Source organism: Drosophila elegans, unplaced genomic scaffold (assembly GCF_018152505.1).
Source record: "Drosophila elegans isolate 14027-0461.03 unplaced genomic scaffold, ASM1815250v1 contig_814, whole genome shotgun sequence".
Lineage (NCBI taxonomy): Eukaryota > Metazoa > Arthropoda > Insecta > Diptera > Drosophilidae > Drosophila > Drosophila elegans.
In genome coordinates, this window is record NW_024546167.1 from 10,078,893 (window position 1) to 10,091,558 (window position 12,666).

At 37.7% G+C, this 12,666-nt stretch overlaps 1 protein-coding gene across 1 annotated transcript; it reads right to left on the reverse strand.

Moving 5' to 3' along the window:
• Positions 1-385: 385 nt before the first annotated feature.
• On the reverse strand, positions 386-1,849 carry LOC108138657 (casein kinase I). The gene has a single exon (XM_017260998.2). It carries the CDS (start codon positions 1,615-1,617, stop codon positions 463-465), a length of 1,155 nt encoding a protein of 384 aa, XP_017116487.1. The 5' UTR covers positions 1,618-1,849; the 3' UTR covers positions 386-462.
• Positions 1,850-12,666: the final 10,817 nt, after the last annotated feature.

Sequence of the window (12,666 nt, forward strand, 5' to 3'; positions counted from 1 at the left end):
CAGAACTATTCATTTACTAAGAACTAATTAACGTGGAAATATGGCCATTTAGTGCTTAATCTTCTTTTTCTTAAATTACTTTTAAAATTATATCAAGAGGAAGAATTTTTTATCTGCAAAGTTTTCTAGGAGTATTTTTCCGAATAAAAATTAAAATGTACCTTAAAAAGTAGAAGCTAAGTCACAATGAGCGTGAAATTATGAAGGGTATAATAAACTTCAGTTATGATTAAATTGAAAATATATTTGAAGCAGTTTACGTCTGCCCAATGAGGTACAAAATATTTGTCCAGAAATTGATGTCTTATTATCTCACATTTAAGTTTCTCCTTGGCTAAATCGCTGACTAGACCCAATGTAATTTGCGAAAATAAAACCACACAAATAAGGATCCCAACGTGGACCACATAACTTTTAAATGAAACTAATTTTGATATGTGGTACAAAAAGTTGTTGTGGCTACTATTTTCGCTTGCTGGTGGCCCCATCGCCAATGCGATCGTATTTGCTCGAAAGGCGGATATGGGAGCGATCCGCCTGCTGTGTGGAAGTCCTGAGCCGGCGATCCTGTTCCTCCCTCAAGCGCTCCTTTTCCCGCTCGCGATTCCGATCCACTTGTCGCTCGCGTTCCCGTTCACGTTCCTTAGAACGACGTAGACGATCTCTTTGCTGCTGCTGCAACTGGGTCCAGTCGTATATAAAGTCGTACTGGTGGTTCAGAGATCGCAAGAGAATGCCGAAGAGTTGGCGCAAATAGACATGGTCCGGTGGGTCCTTGAAGCGAAGATTTCGGACGTAGGTCAACAGCAGCGCAAACTCGGAGGGAAAGCCCTTGCAGAGCTCCGCAATCGTAACGCTGCTCTTCTTGGCCAATATCTTCTCGTACTTCTGCTTCTTGTTGGCGGCCGTGATACCCTGCCAGGGCAATTTGCCCAGATTAAAGTACATGACGCAGTAGCACAGGGATTCCATGTCGTCCCGGCGGGACTGCTCCACTCCCATCTGGGCATTTATCGAGGCGTAGCGAACGGTGCCCGTGAGATTGCGATCCTTGCGGTAGGGGATGTGGGTCTGCGAATCGCTGTCCTTGTACCTCTTGGATAGGCCGAAATCGATGAGGTACAGCTTATTGCTTTGCTCTCCCAGACCCATCAGGAAGTTATCGGGCTTGACGTCGCGATGTATGAAGCCGTGCTCATGGACGCACTCCAGTCGCATCAGTAGTTGATCGGTCAGCATAATGACGGTTTTCAGGGAGAATCGCCGCTTGCAGAGATTGAAGAGCTCCTCGAGCGAAGGACCGAGCAGCTCTATGACCATGGCATTGAAGTTCTGCTCGCTGCCAAAGTGCAGCAGCTGCGGAAATCCCGGACTGCTTATCATCTTTTCGTACACCTTGGCCTCGTACATCAGTTGCGGATACTTGGCATCGTTCGACTCCACTTTGATGGCCACCTCGGACCCATTCTTTATGTTCAGTCCCAGATATATATCGCCGAAAGATCCGGATCCAATCGGCTTCATCACCCGATACTTGCCGCCAATTAGCTGGTTCTCCAGTTCTAGCGACGTGTTGCGAACTCGACCCGTGGATAGTGGCTTTTGGTTTTGGGCCATCGTGTCGATACCCGGATTCCCAAATCGATATTTTCCCAATCTGATTCGTTTCTTTGCGAAAGCGTCCTCAGACTGGGAACTCGAATTGATCAAATATAAGATATTCACTTTCGTTTTTTTGTAATTTTCTACGGGTGACTGTTCTTTTTAACCGGATTTTGACGTTCTGGGCATTTTGTTTTTTTGATCACCACGGGCTGGCTACGTTCCTAAAATACTGACTAAATAACTAAAGCTATATGAAAACTCGTATTGAAATGGAAAAGGTACCTTTGTTACAAGCTACAAATTATAATTAACTTAGAATATTACAATTCCAAACATAAATTCATCAAATACTACTGTCACCATTCATCAGCTAAAAGCGGAAATTAAATATTAAGAGTCGTAATGGGAAATGCAATAATTTAATGCTCCACCATTATAATAGAAATAAGCTGAATATAAATATGAAATTAGATCATTAGCTTATCATTTTGCGGAGTGAATAAAAGTTGGAGGTGGGAAAAATGGGCTGGCAGAGAGTGAAAATTAAGCGCTACTAAAAGTAAATAAATAATGAACAAACACGCGCAGAATGAAGCATTTATAAAGCCGCTTACAATCAACATAATCATGCCCCTGATGATGATGATAATAATAATGATGACGACAATGGTGTCTCTGAAGTGTTTGTGGTGGTGGATGTGTAGTTGTGGAGATGTATGGATGCGTGAGTTTCTGTGTGAGTGAAGACAATGCCAGGGCACAACAAAGCAACTTAAATGCAGGTGTGTGTGCGTGTATTTGGGCAGGTGCATTAAATGCTATTACCGCTGCTCTTATGCTCCTCCTACACCAACTCAACCCAAGCCATTTCGACCCAAAGGCAGCACCACCTTTCACTTGGCAACGTCCATTGTTAATATCTTCAAGACAAAAGGCCACACTAAAACAATAACTAAGCACGCATTAAGTAGTAAGTAAGTAGATGACAATACCGGGAATTTTCAAGAAGGTATGGGCGGTGGTTGTCCTGTCGCTAGATGAGTAAACCGAATCGGGCGGCATGGCCATGGAGGTTAGTTATGTGCGCAGCAAAGTACTTTTGCCCAAAAACGTAGGAAATAGACATAAAAGCCAAGCGAAGCAGCACAAGTAGCAAGAAGCTGCTGCAAACGACGAAGACGTGGCAGCAAATAAAATAAAACAAATATAATGAGATTTCGTGCAGCGGGCAGAGGAGCAGCAGAAGACCACTCACAAAAATAGGTAAAAACTTTACTTAAAATAATTAAAATACTTTAAAATACTCTATTAACATAAGGCTTACATACGAGAATATGTTGCTTTCAAGCACTTAAATTATTTTTTCTTTTAAAAAAATAATTTTCAAAATTATTTTATAGTTTTAATAGTATTTACTTATTAAATGTTGTAGTACAGTGGTTAAAATGACTTAAAATTAAAAGGTCACATTTTTACTCGCAGTGCAAGCGCCTTGTAGCCGCCCAACAAGCATAGCATACTTATCAGCGCCGGGCAAAGCAGCAGCGCAAAGATGGCGTCGCGGGCTATCTTTTGTCTGTCTTGTTTGTGAGTGTGTGTGTCTGTGTGCGTTAGCTCACTCTCACAACAACTAAATTTATTTTAGTTTTAACTATTTGCCAAGCACAAACGACAAACGGCGAAAAAGCAACGCCAAAAGTAACACAAGGGACACTGCAAAGTCGGTGCATCTGCAACTGTGTGTTTGGGCCAAAGTATTTGACACAGACAAACAAAGCTCACGCTCACACACAGAATCGAAACTATACACGCACACGCAGACACATTTTCACTTTTCAAAAAACATAGCGCACAAAAGCCGGCTGAGGACAAAGGATATTATAAATTACATACCAAGTTTTCTTTTTTTTCCTGTTTTGTATCTTTCAGCCTTGTCGCCTGGCCGTGTGTGTGTGTGAGTGTTGTTAAGTGGGTGTGTGTAATTTGGTGTGTTATTGTTGCTATTTCTGTTGTTGCCGTTTTACACTATTTTCCATTTTTTGTCGCCCCCCGTCCGCCGCCCGTTGTGTTATTATAATTTTAGCAGTTTATTTTCTTTTGCTATGCAAACTTAATTCCATTTCACTGTTTATGTGCTTACACACTTGTTCAACTTAAATATAGCTTAATACAGGGTGTCCGCGTATATTTTTAATGTGGTAATTTTTATTTACTTTCGTTTTAGAAAAGATTTTTTGGAATTAAATAAACAATTTTATTTTAAAGAAAATATAACAGATTTCGCACTGTATTTGTTAAGAATAAACCATATTTTGGAAACACTTGAATGGGTTCTAAAAATAAAATACAAAATAAATTGGAAAGGATATTTTATTTCTTCGAGTTTTACACATTATGTTTAATTAAATAATTGCTACTTTTTTTAAAGCTTTTGTTTTGAACCATAAAATTGTTACTGAAAATAGTTTGAAGTGAAACAAATTAAAAACAAAAAATTGGAATTATAATTTGATATTAACAGAATTAGTAGGGTTCTCTCAGGCTTTGTGGTCCCTCAAAAACACCCTGTTTGCTAGCAATCAAACAAGGGCAGCAGCAACACCAACAACAATAGGAGCGGCAGCATCATCATCTACAACAACAGCAGCAGCAACTACAACACCACGATTCCTGAGCAATGTGAAGCACAAAAAAGTGGTTACCCCGCACAGTCAAAAGTCTGCTCGTCTGGGCAGATTGGACGGACATTATTGCTGCCGCTTGCGTTGCTGCCGCAGTCGCAGTCTCAGCTGACGCAGAAGTCAATGTTGCTGCTGCTGCTGGCAGCGACTGTACCAAGCGTAGTACGCAAACAAAACTCACACACACAAAAAAGACTAGAGAGAGTTTTATATGTACAATTGTACATTTCGTCCTCCCAGAAAATCTGTTTTTATTTTCGTCCTCCAGAAGTGGGGTTGGTTTTCCTGTGGTGCGTCCCACAGGCTATAGACTCTGTCGGGACTATAAAAATGGATTTTTATTATGTTGCTGCCGTAGCTTTTGCTGCTGCTGCTGTTGCTGTTGCTGCTGTTTGTATGTTACCGTTGCTCCTGTTATCTTCGTTGGCAGAGTTTTTCTCTCACCTTGATGTTTGTAGGTAAAAGCCAGAAATACCAGAGAAACTTTCATCCAGCTTCATTCTGGGTGGTGAATGTGTACAGATAGAGCGCTCCTCTTTGAGAGCTTGTTGGGGCTAAGCTTTGGGCCAAAGTTTGTTGCTTAAGCTGCGGTTTTGGAGAGGCTGAAATACACTTTAGTGGGTTTTAAATATAAATAAGAAATTTGATTTAAATGGAAATTTTAGTTAGCCTAAATCATTTGATACTTGCAATATAGAATATTTGTGAGACGTTCTTCGAGTTTTACATATTTTGTTTTTATTAAAGTGACTAAGTAATAATTAGTAATTTTTGCAGTATGTAAAATGTTCAGATACAAAAAAAAAACCAATTTTTTCAACAAAAACATAGTTTTTACTGATTTTATAAGCAATTAATTTAAACGTTCGATTGCCAATTTCTTTCAGTCTCTTAATCCCGTACATCCATGTAGAGTGTGTTTATTTTTTTCTATTTCCATTATGCAAGCATCGTTCCCAAGATCCTATAAATCTATTTCAGTTGACTATCAAAAATCGTAAAAAAATCATAAAATCCATATTCCATTGAGTTCTCTATAAAATAATTCACTCGAATCGATGAGTGAGTCTTGTTTCAGAGGAGCTTCCACTCAAATCGAAAGCCGGCAGCAACAGTCTGCTTGTGTATATGCAAGCCTCACACAGACACAAACGCACACACCGATACGGGCAGCATCAGGCGGAGTATATAAGTATATATCTATGTAATAAAGAGGACCGGGCCCAGGACGAGGACCACAGGACGTGAGAGCTTGCCACCACAACTCAGCAGAGGGCACTATTGGGATTAAGTCGACGGCGGCAGCAGTACACTCTGTGTTTTTTATATGTGTGAGTATGTGTGTGTATGACTGTGGGCTAGTGTGTGTCTGAGCAGGATGCTGTGAGCGTATTTTGTATTATTTTGTTTTTGCCTTTTGCCATATTGTACATAAATCACCAGCAGCAGCAGCAGCGAAGTGAAACTGAGGCCGCAAACCGAGGATGCTGCTGCGCAGCTGCTGCTCTGCTCTGCTCGAAGGATGTGTCTGTGTGCGTGGATGTGCAAGTGTGTGGGTAACAGTGTGAGTGTGATGGTGCCGCCATTTGGAATTTTTCGAAATTGGGGTTCGCTACAACAAACGCATTTCGTAGTAGACGTTTAGGCGTCAACTAGTGCGCTTGGTGCTGCGCTTACACGTAAAGCACGCTCAGCTCAGGAGAACGCTGAATCTGAATCTGAAGCTCAGGCAGAGGCTGTGGCTGAGACAGAGTCCTGCCAGGACCTCCTACACCATTTAACGGCGACCAACTAACACCCAAACGCCAAGACTCACACTGACAGAGGAGACCTAACCAAAGAAAAGCTTCATTCAGACACAAAGACCGTAAAATAAATTTCAAATTACAGTCGTCTCTCACGGACAATCAAACAAAGAAACTTTCATTTCGACAGTCACACTATTTTTTAAACCTTCCTAAACTAAATATATATAGAATTAAACGAAACGAAAAGTGATAATGCTGTGCCAAAAATGAAACATAAAAATTATATAAAAGTGTCAAGGCCCAATGCCAAATGGAAATGGCCAAGAGCTCTCTCCTAAATGATTAAATCAGTAATTGATTTTAATACCGTTCTCGACATTGTGCGCGTTATGTAAAATATTTCCATGGGTATGTACTTGATGTTGTAATGGAATATACGTCTTCTATATGTCATGCAAATTCTTGATGTGTTTTTTAATGTCAATGTCATTTTCGTTACTGTCGTTGTTGTTATTGTCCAAAGTCAAATAATTTAACAAAACAGTCAATTTAACCACGACAAAGAATTTCGATGACAACAATTAATGTATTGAGTGAGTATGAAAAATTATTTATATAATAGACCAATTAAAGCTTTTTGCCTTAATTTTTATATATATTTTTTTAAAATTGTTTTATTTAATTTCGTTGAATTTATATTTTGTCACAAAAGAAAGTGATTTGATTTCGAGATAAATCAGTTCGTTGCTTTGAATTATTTATTATGTTCTAAGTTGAAAAACAATTTTTTGGCTTTGTCAAAAAATGTAGTGATGAATTTTAGATGGTCGGACAAGATATCCATTCTTTGGTAAAACATTGTAGTCACGTAGAACACGCAAAAGTTACATAATAAAATTAGGGTTCCTGGGAATAGAGATCTCTAATGACCTAAAGAAAAAAAGTTGGTTGAGCAAACCCAATTTGCTGCTGAAATTACAAATCAAATGTTGTCTCAAAGACTGGGAATGAAATCAAGTATACGACCAGGGGAGAACAGAAACGGAAAAGTGCAAACCGAAAACTTTCAACGAGCTGAATTTGTACAACTCATCAAATATTCCTTAGCCGTTGCCTGTGTGGGCGTGTGTTGAAACTACGGCAACTGCAGGGCCAGCAAGGACAGCACAGGACATCGGCAACGCCGAGTCCTTCTTCGAGGACAAAAAGGGGGCGCGGTGGTGGATGTGGAGGTGGCGGACGGGCAGCCTGTCGTAAAATCGAGTTCATCGTGAATTCGAAACGAGAAGCCACAAACGGCAGGCAACCCTGCGAATCTCAAGCACTCGCAGGATGCTGGCTATCCTCGCAAACACACACATACACCCACAAACCGACACACATACACTCACAAAAACTCACACACAGACACACTCAAGCGAGTGTCATGCGTCGTACGCGATGTCAAGGACCGCACCCAAAAAACTTTTTTCTCGCAACGCGAATTTCTGACGAGCTCTGAGCTCAGATGGACGGATGGATGGGTTTTGGGTGCCCGTCTACTGCCGATGATTTGTAGGACCAACTTCTCTTTTCGCGATGTGTGCACTGAAAAAAAATATGGCTTGCACAGCTTCTGTAGTTCGTAAAAACATGGCTTGCAACTATCTTAAAAAAATTGATTTCTCTTCAGAAACTAAAAATATGTCATATAAATAGATCAAAAATAAATTCCCCATATCGAGACAATAATTTCTTTGTCTTACAATATATTTTATACTCTAACAACTCCATTGTAACAAAAATTCTTGAGGTAAATTCAAATTTATTTAACTTAATTGTGTTTAAAATTACGTTTTTAATATTTAAAATCCTAATTTTATAATAACAAATGTATTCAAAAAATGTATATAAATAATGATTGCTAAATTAGTTAATAACTCCCATAAGTCGTTATTTTATTTTAAATAGATTACAAATTCTTAGCAATGAGTTGATTTTCAAAGTAATTTTTCTTATCTTATGCTTGATTGAACAATGACTTTTTGCTTAGTGTTTTATACATATGCCATTATTTATGGCAGGTTAAGCTTTGCAAAGTGAGCGAGCGGAAGGAAATTACATTTTTATGTGTCTCCTAGCCTTGGTCTCCCAAACTAACGAACATTTTTCTGCACATAAAAAAAAGAAGAGTGAAACGTGCTTTGCATAAAATGAGAGACGCCCGCGTTTTATTATCCCGCGCATACAAACAACTTGATTCAGTCGGGTTTTCGTTATCTTTTACGCTCGGCTGGCGTAAGAATTTGTTTGCTGTATTTTTTGCACGTATCCCTGTTTTGTCCTCGGAGCTTGTTTTTTATGAGTGCTCACCGTCATGGGTTCATTCGCGTTGCTTTTTTGTCCCATTTGTTTTTGGTTGTCTACACTTGCTAGGACATAGCTTTGTGCGCATACAGCAAATGGCTTTTATGCACTTTTTGTCAGGTAGAAAATAGTTCTATTCGTTTCGCTTTTAGCAAAAAGTTTATCAAGACATATCTCGCTGCGTTTTCTTGGTGGGTGAGCTTAAAATTTTAGATATAGCAAAGTTTACAAAAAGTTTTTAGTTTTAAGCAGAATATTTAAGTTGAGCTGGATGACGAACAATTTTATTGGGAACAGAAAATAAGTTTTAGAAAATAAGAATTGTTTATACAGTTATCAATGCGACAATTAATGCAACAATAACAGAATAATATAATGTAAATTTATATTTTTGTTAACTCCGGACTATAATTTAACACAAATATATATTTTTGTAAGTCTTTATATATTAATGGTGTTTGTAATAGGTCTTTTATTAATATGCTAAGTCGAAAAACTGACTACTATTTTATAAAAAACTAAAATTTTAAAATTATTAAAAAAAATTAATTAAAGGAAAAAAGAATAAAAAATTGAGTGTTAAAGAAAAAAGCTACTTATTTTTGAATTCCTATCTTGATCTGTTTTTGCAAAGTCTGTCTGACTTTAATTTTTAACAACATCGTTTACTGCATTTAAAACCTAAAGTGAACTAAGTCAAGCAAATATATACTTCCCTGAATTGCTTGAAATAAAGCCAAGAAAAAATCTATAAAAAAAAGTGCTATGACCTCTAACACTTTCATCTTCTTTGCTCGGCAGACAAGCTGCCTTACTTGTGAATATCCTTTCCTTTAGTCATTGCTCCTCTGGGTGTCCTGCTCCTGTCTGAGGTAATAAAAGCCAGAAGAGGACGCAAAGCAGAAGCGAAACCATTGACATTAAAATCATGCATAAGTGCTCATATGGCGGCAATGCGACAGCGACGATGCCAGTAACAACTACAACAAAGACGGCTAATTGTAAGGCAGTGAAATAGAATGACAGTGGGGCAGACTGTGGGGTAAACAGGGGGACCGCTTTATAAAATGTTTGCCATAAAAGCCCAGTTAGAGAAAAGGTATGAAAACGTATGGCGTATTACAAAATGCAAATGCTTGGCAAATATTTTTTCAATGTTACTCTTTACCATAATAACTTTTGGTTAAATACTTATTAACTTTAAAAAATAATGAAGTGAATTTGTACAAAAAAAAATCATTATTTAAGTCTATAATTATTTTACAAAAATTTTAACGAATCTTTTTACTTGTGTAAGAAGAATGACGAAACATTAAAAAGTATTGCAGGTATATAAAACTAGCAAAGCATAAAAATATAATAAAATTTTTTTTACAATTTAAAAGCATCCTTTAACCAGCTGGGATGTAACCATTTAATATGCATGTTTTATTTTTGTATCTTTGTTGCCCAATGAAGCGAACGCTAGGGCGGCTGGCAATCGATAAATAGCCATCAAAAAAGTATGAAACGTCGCTGACGAACGAAGCGGAATTTAAATAGCTACTACGATGACATAGGGCAAAATCAATACAACCAAGGCTGCTGGGAGTTTGTCAGCTGTTTTATTTTCCATTCAGTCCGGCACGAAGGCAGCTGGTTGGCACTTTCCACAGCTGATTGCATGCAATTTTCATTGTTGCCGCTTTAGGCGCCAAATGCGATGCAGGAAAACGCTCAGGGGGAAGATTTTCCCTCACCCTATTTTCCTTTGTGTATATGTGTCACGGGCCACGGGTCCATTGGTTTATGGGTTGGGCCACCGTTTTCTTTACGGCCTATTCAGCTTGCCATATTCTGCTGTTTTCCGATCAGCTGCTGCATTGCAACAATGCACACAATGCCGCTTGTTTTTCCATCCCCATCTTCCTCTTCAGCCACCCCCCGTCCACTGTGCGATTTTCCTCTGTTGTGCATTTTCCAGATGCAGGCAGGATTTCTTTAGGGCTGTGTGACTGATTCGCTGATTCTGTGTGTGTGAGAGCATTTGAGAAAAGGATATTGATCAGAAAAACGATTTGGTTTTGATTTATAGTTGCTTGCTACATTATTATGCACTAAATTGACTAAAATGGCTGATTTAGCTCATGAGTTATTAGTTATTATTTTCTTAAACCTCTATAATATATATAATAAATATAATTTATTATTATAAATCGCACATAAATGGTTTTAATTGGCGAGGAAATCAATTTCAATAATTATAGATATTCAATAAAAAATTTAAAAAATAATAAAAGGGAAAGGAACCCTTTTTAAATTTGATTTAATCCCTTTGGACCTTATTAACTTTTGGCTTAAAAATAAGCATTTTCTAACAAAGATTTCAAATATTAATAAAATAGAAAATATTTTTTGTACATTTTAAATATTTTGCAAAATTACTGATTAAATACTATAAGTCTTTACTATTTTTTTTCATTGGAAATTATAAAAGAAGGTGGAGTTGTGTGAAATTTTTTTTGGAAAATATTTATAATGCTATAACTAAAAATAGACATAACTAATTTTATATGGAGTGATTATCATACTTTTCAGGAGTGGAAATACTTTATTTTGGTATTGAATTTTTAGTTAGAAAAAGTTTTAACTATTTTACTGTTTACTTACAACAGACAGACTAATTTTAAATTATGGATTCATATCCATAATTGTGCATAAACTGAGACCTGAACTATTTATATACAGCTTAAATATTTAAAAATTTTAAATCAAATTATAAAACAATGATATATAATATTAATTTTACTTAAATAACAACATTATTACTTCTCTGGCTGGCATTGTTTCATTTCTTTGTTTTCATTTCTTGTTCAAATTGATCTTAGTTGTAAGATAATATAAATGCATACTATCACCAATTCTTATTTGCAAAAGCTTAAGCTGCAACCCAACAATTTAGCTTAATCAAGGCATTACAGTCAACCAACAATTTGCAACTATAAACATAATGACATCGCTGGATCCGTGGGCTCAATCACCTTTGCCGATGCACAGCTGCCACCTTTGAGGTGAGGAGTAAATCACGGTTCGCATTCAATGCGGAGACGAACGCATAAACAGGATATAAAAAGTGCATTGCTAGCGCATTAAAAAAAACAGAAACGAAACGAAACGCAAAAGGATACACACGACTCCGATTTAGATACGCACACAGATGAACATAATCGTTAAATCAGCAAGGATAACAAATACGCCAGGCAATCGGTGAATGAAACCCAGTGGCAGCTGGCCCGCCAGGATAACGTATAACCCACAGTGAACGAAAACCGGATTTCTGGCCTAAACTCGGGGAGAGAGCAAGTCGGAGTGCTCCTCCGCCCGAAAGGATCGCGAGCGTGATCCTGTTACCGATCATCCCCTAAATGTGCCGAGCATCGCATCCCGATCGTGAGTACTTAAGGACCTGGCCGGAATCAGGGTTCTTGTATCGCAGCGCATACGCCAATTCGGGCAGTTCGATCGCGACATTGGTGTCGAGCGGATCTCCCTTCCGGGTCCTCCGCAACGTTAAAGTTCAAACCAAACTTCGTTAAAACGGAAGACAATACACTTTATGAAACGTGAGAGTTCAAACCGGTTCGGCTTTCGGTTTCACTTTCGTTTGATGACCTCATGCGGTTCCTTTCGGTCAAGGATATTCGCGCCGTTGGATATTTCCTGAGCTTCAGCTTCAATGTCGTTATGCAATGAGTAAAGCCCAAGTGTTCCTCTTCATTTGGTACGTTTTTCTCCTGGTATCCACTGTAGGCCTATATGTATTTCCACCATAAGGCACGCGGTGAATGCCAAGAGCGAACGCAGCTCTACAAGTTACTCAAACAAAAAACAAAGCGACAAACAAAAAGTGTTTATAAGGCCTAAAACTAAATACGAAAATACACTAAAAGTGTTAAATGTTATGAAATTTGATAAAATGAAGTAATATTTATGATATTCAAATCATCTTACAAATATGGTTTGAAGTTCCAGTATTTTTGGGAACTAAAAAATTTTAAGAAAATGAATTTGAATGTAATTGCGAACAATAAGTGATATGTGTGTTATTAAAACTAGTCAATTTATGTACCAAGTCATAAAATTTCCTATATCATTTCAGAAATGTTCGTTTTTATATAAAAATACCTAGTGTCGCATTCATTATACATTACAAATAATTTATATTTATATTTATTTTGGATGACAATAGTAAAATTTTCTAAAAAATGGGTAATAAGACAACATTTTGGCATCAAATGAGGGAATTA

Excerpts from the sequence above, each read along its gene's own strand:
- LOC108138657 (XM_017260998.2), bottom strand. The coding sequence starts at position 1,617 with ATGGCCCAAAACCAAAAGCCACTATCCACGGGTCGAGTTCGCAACACG.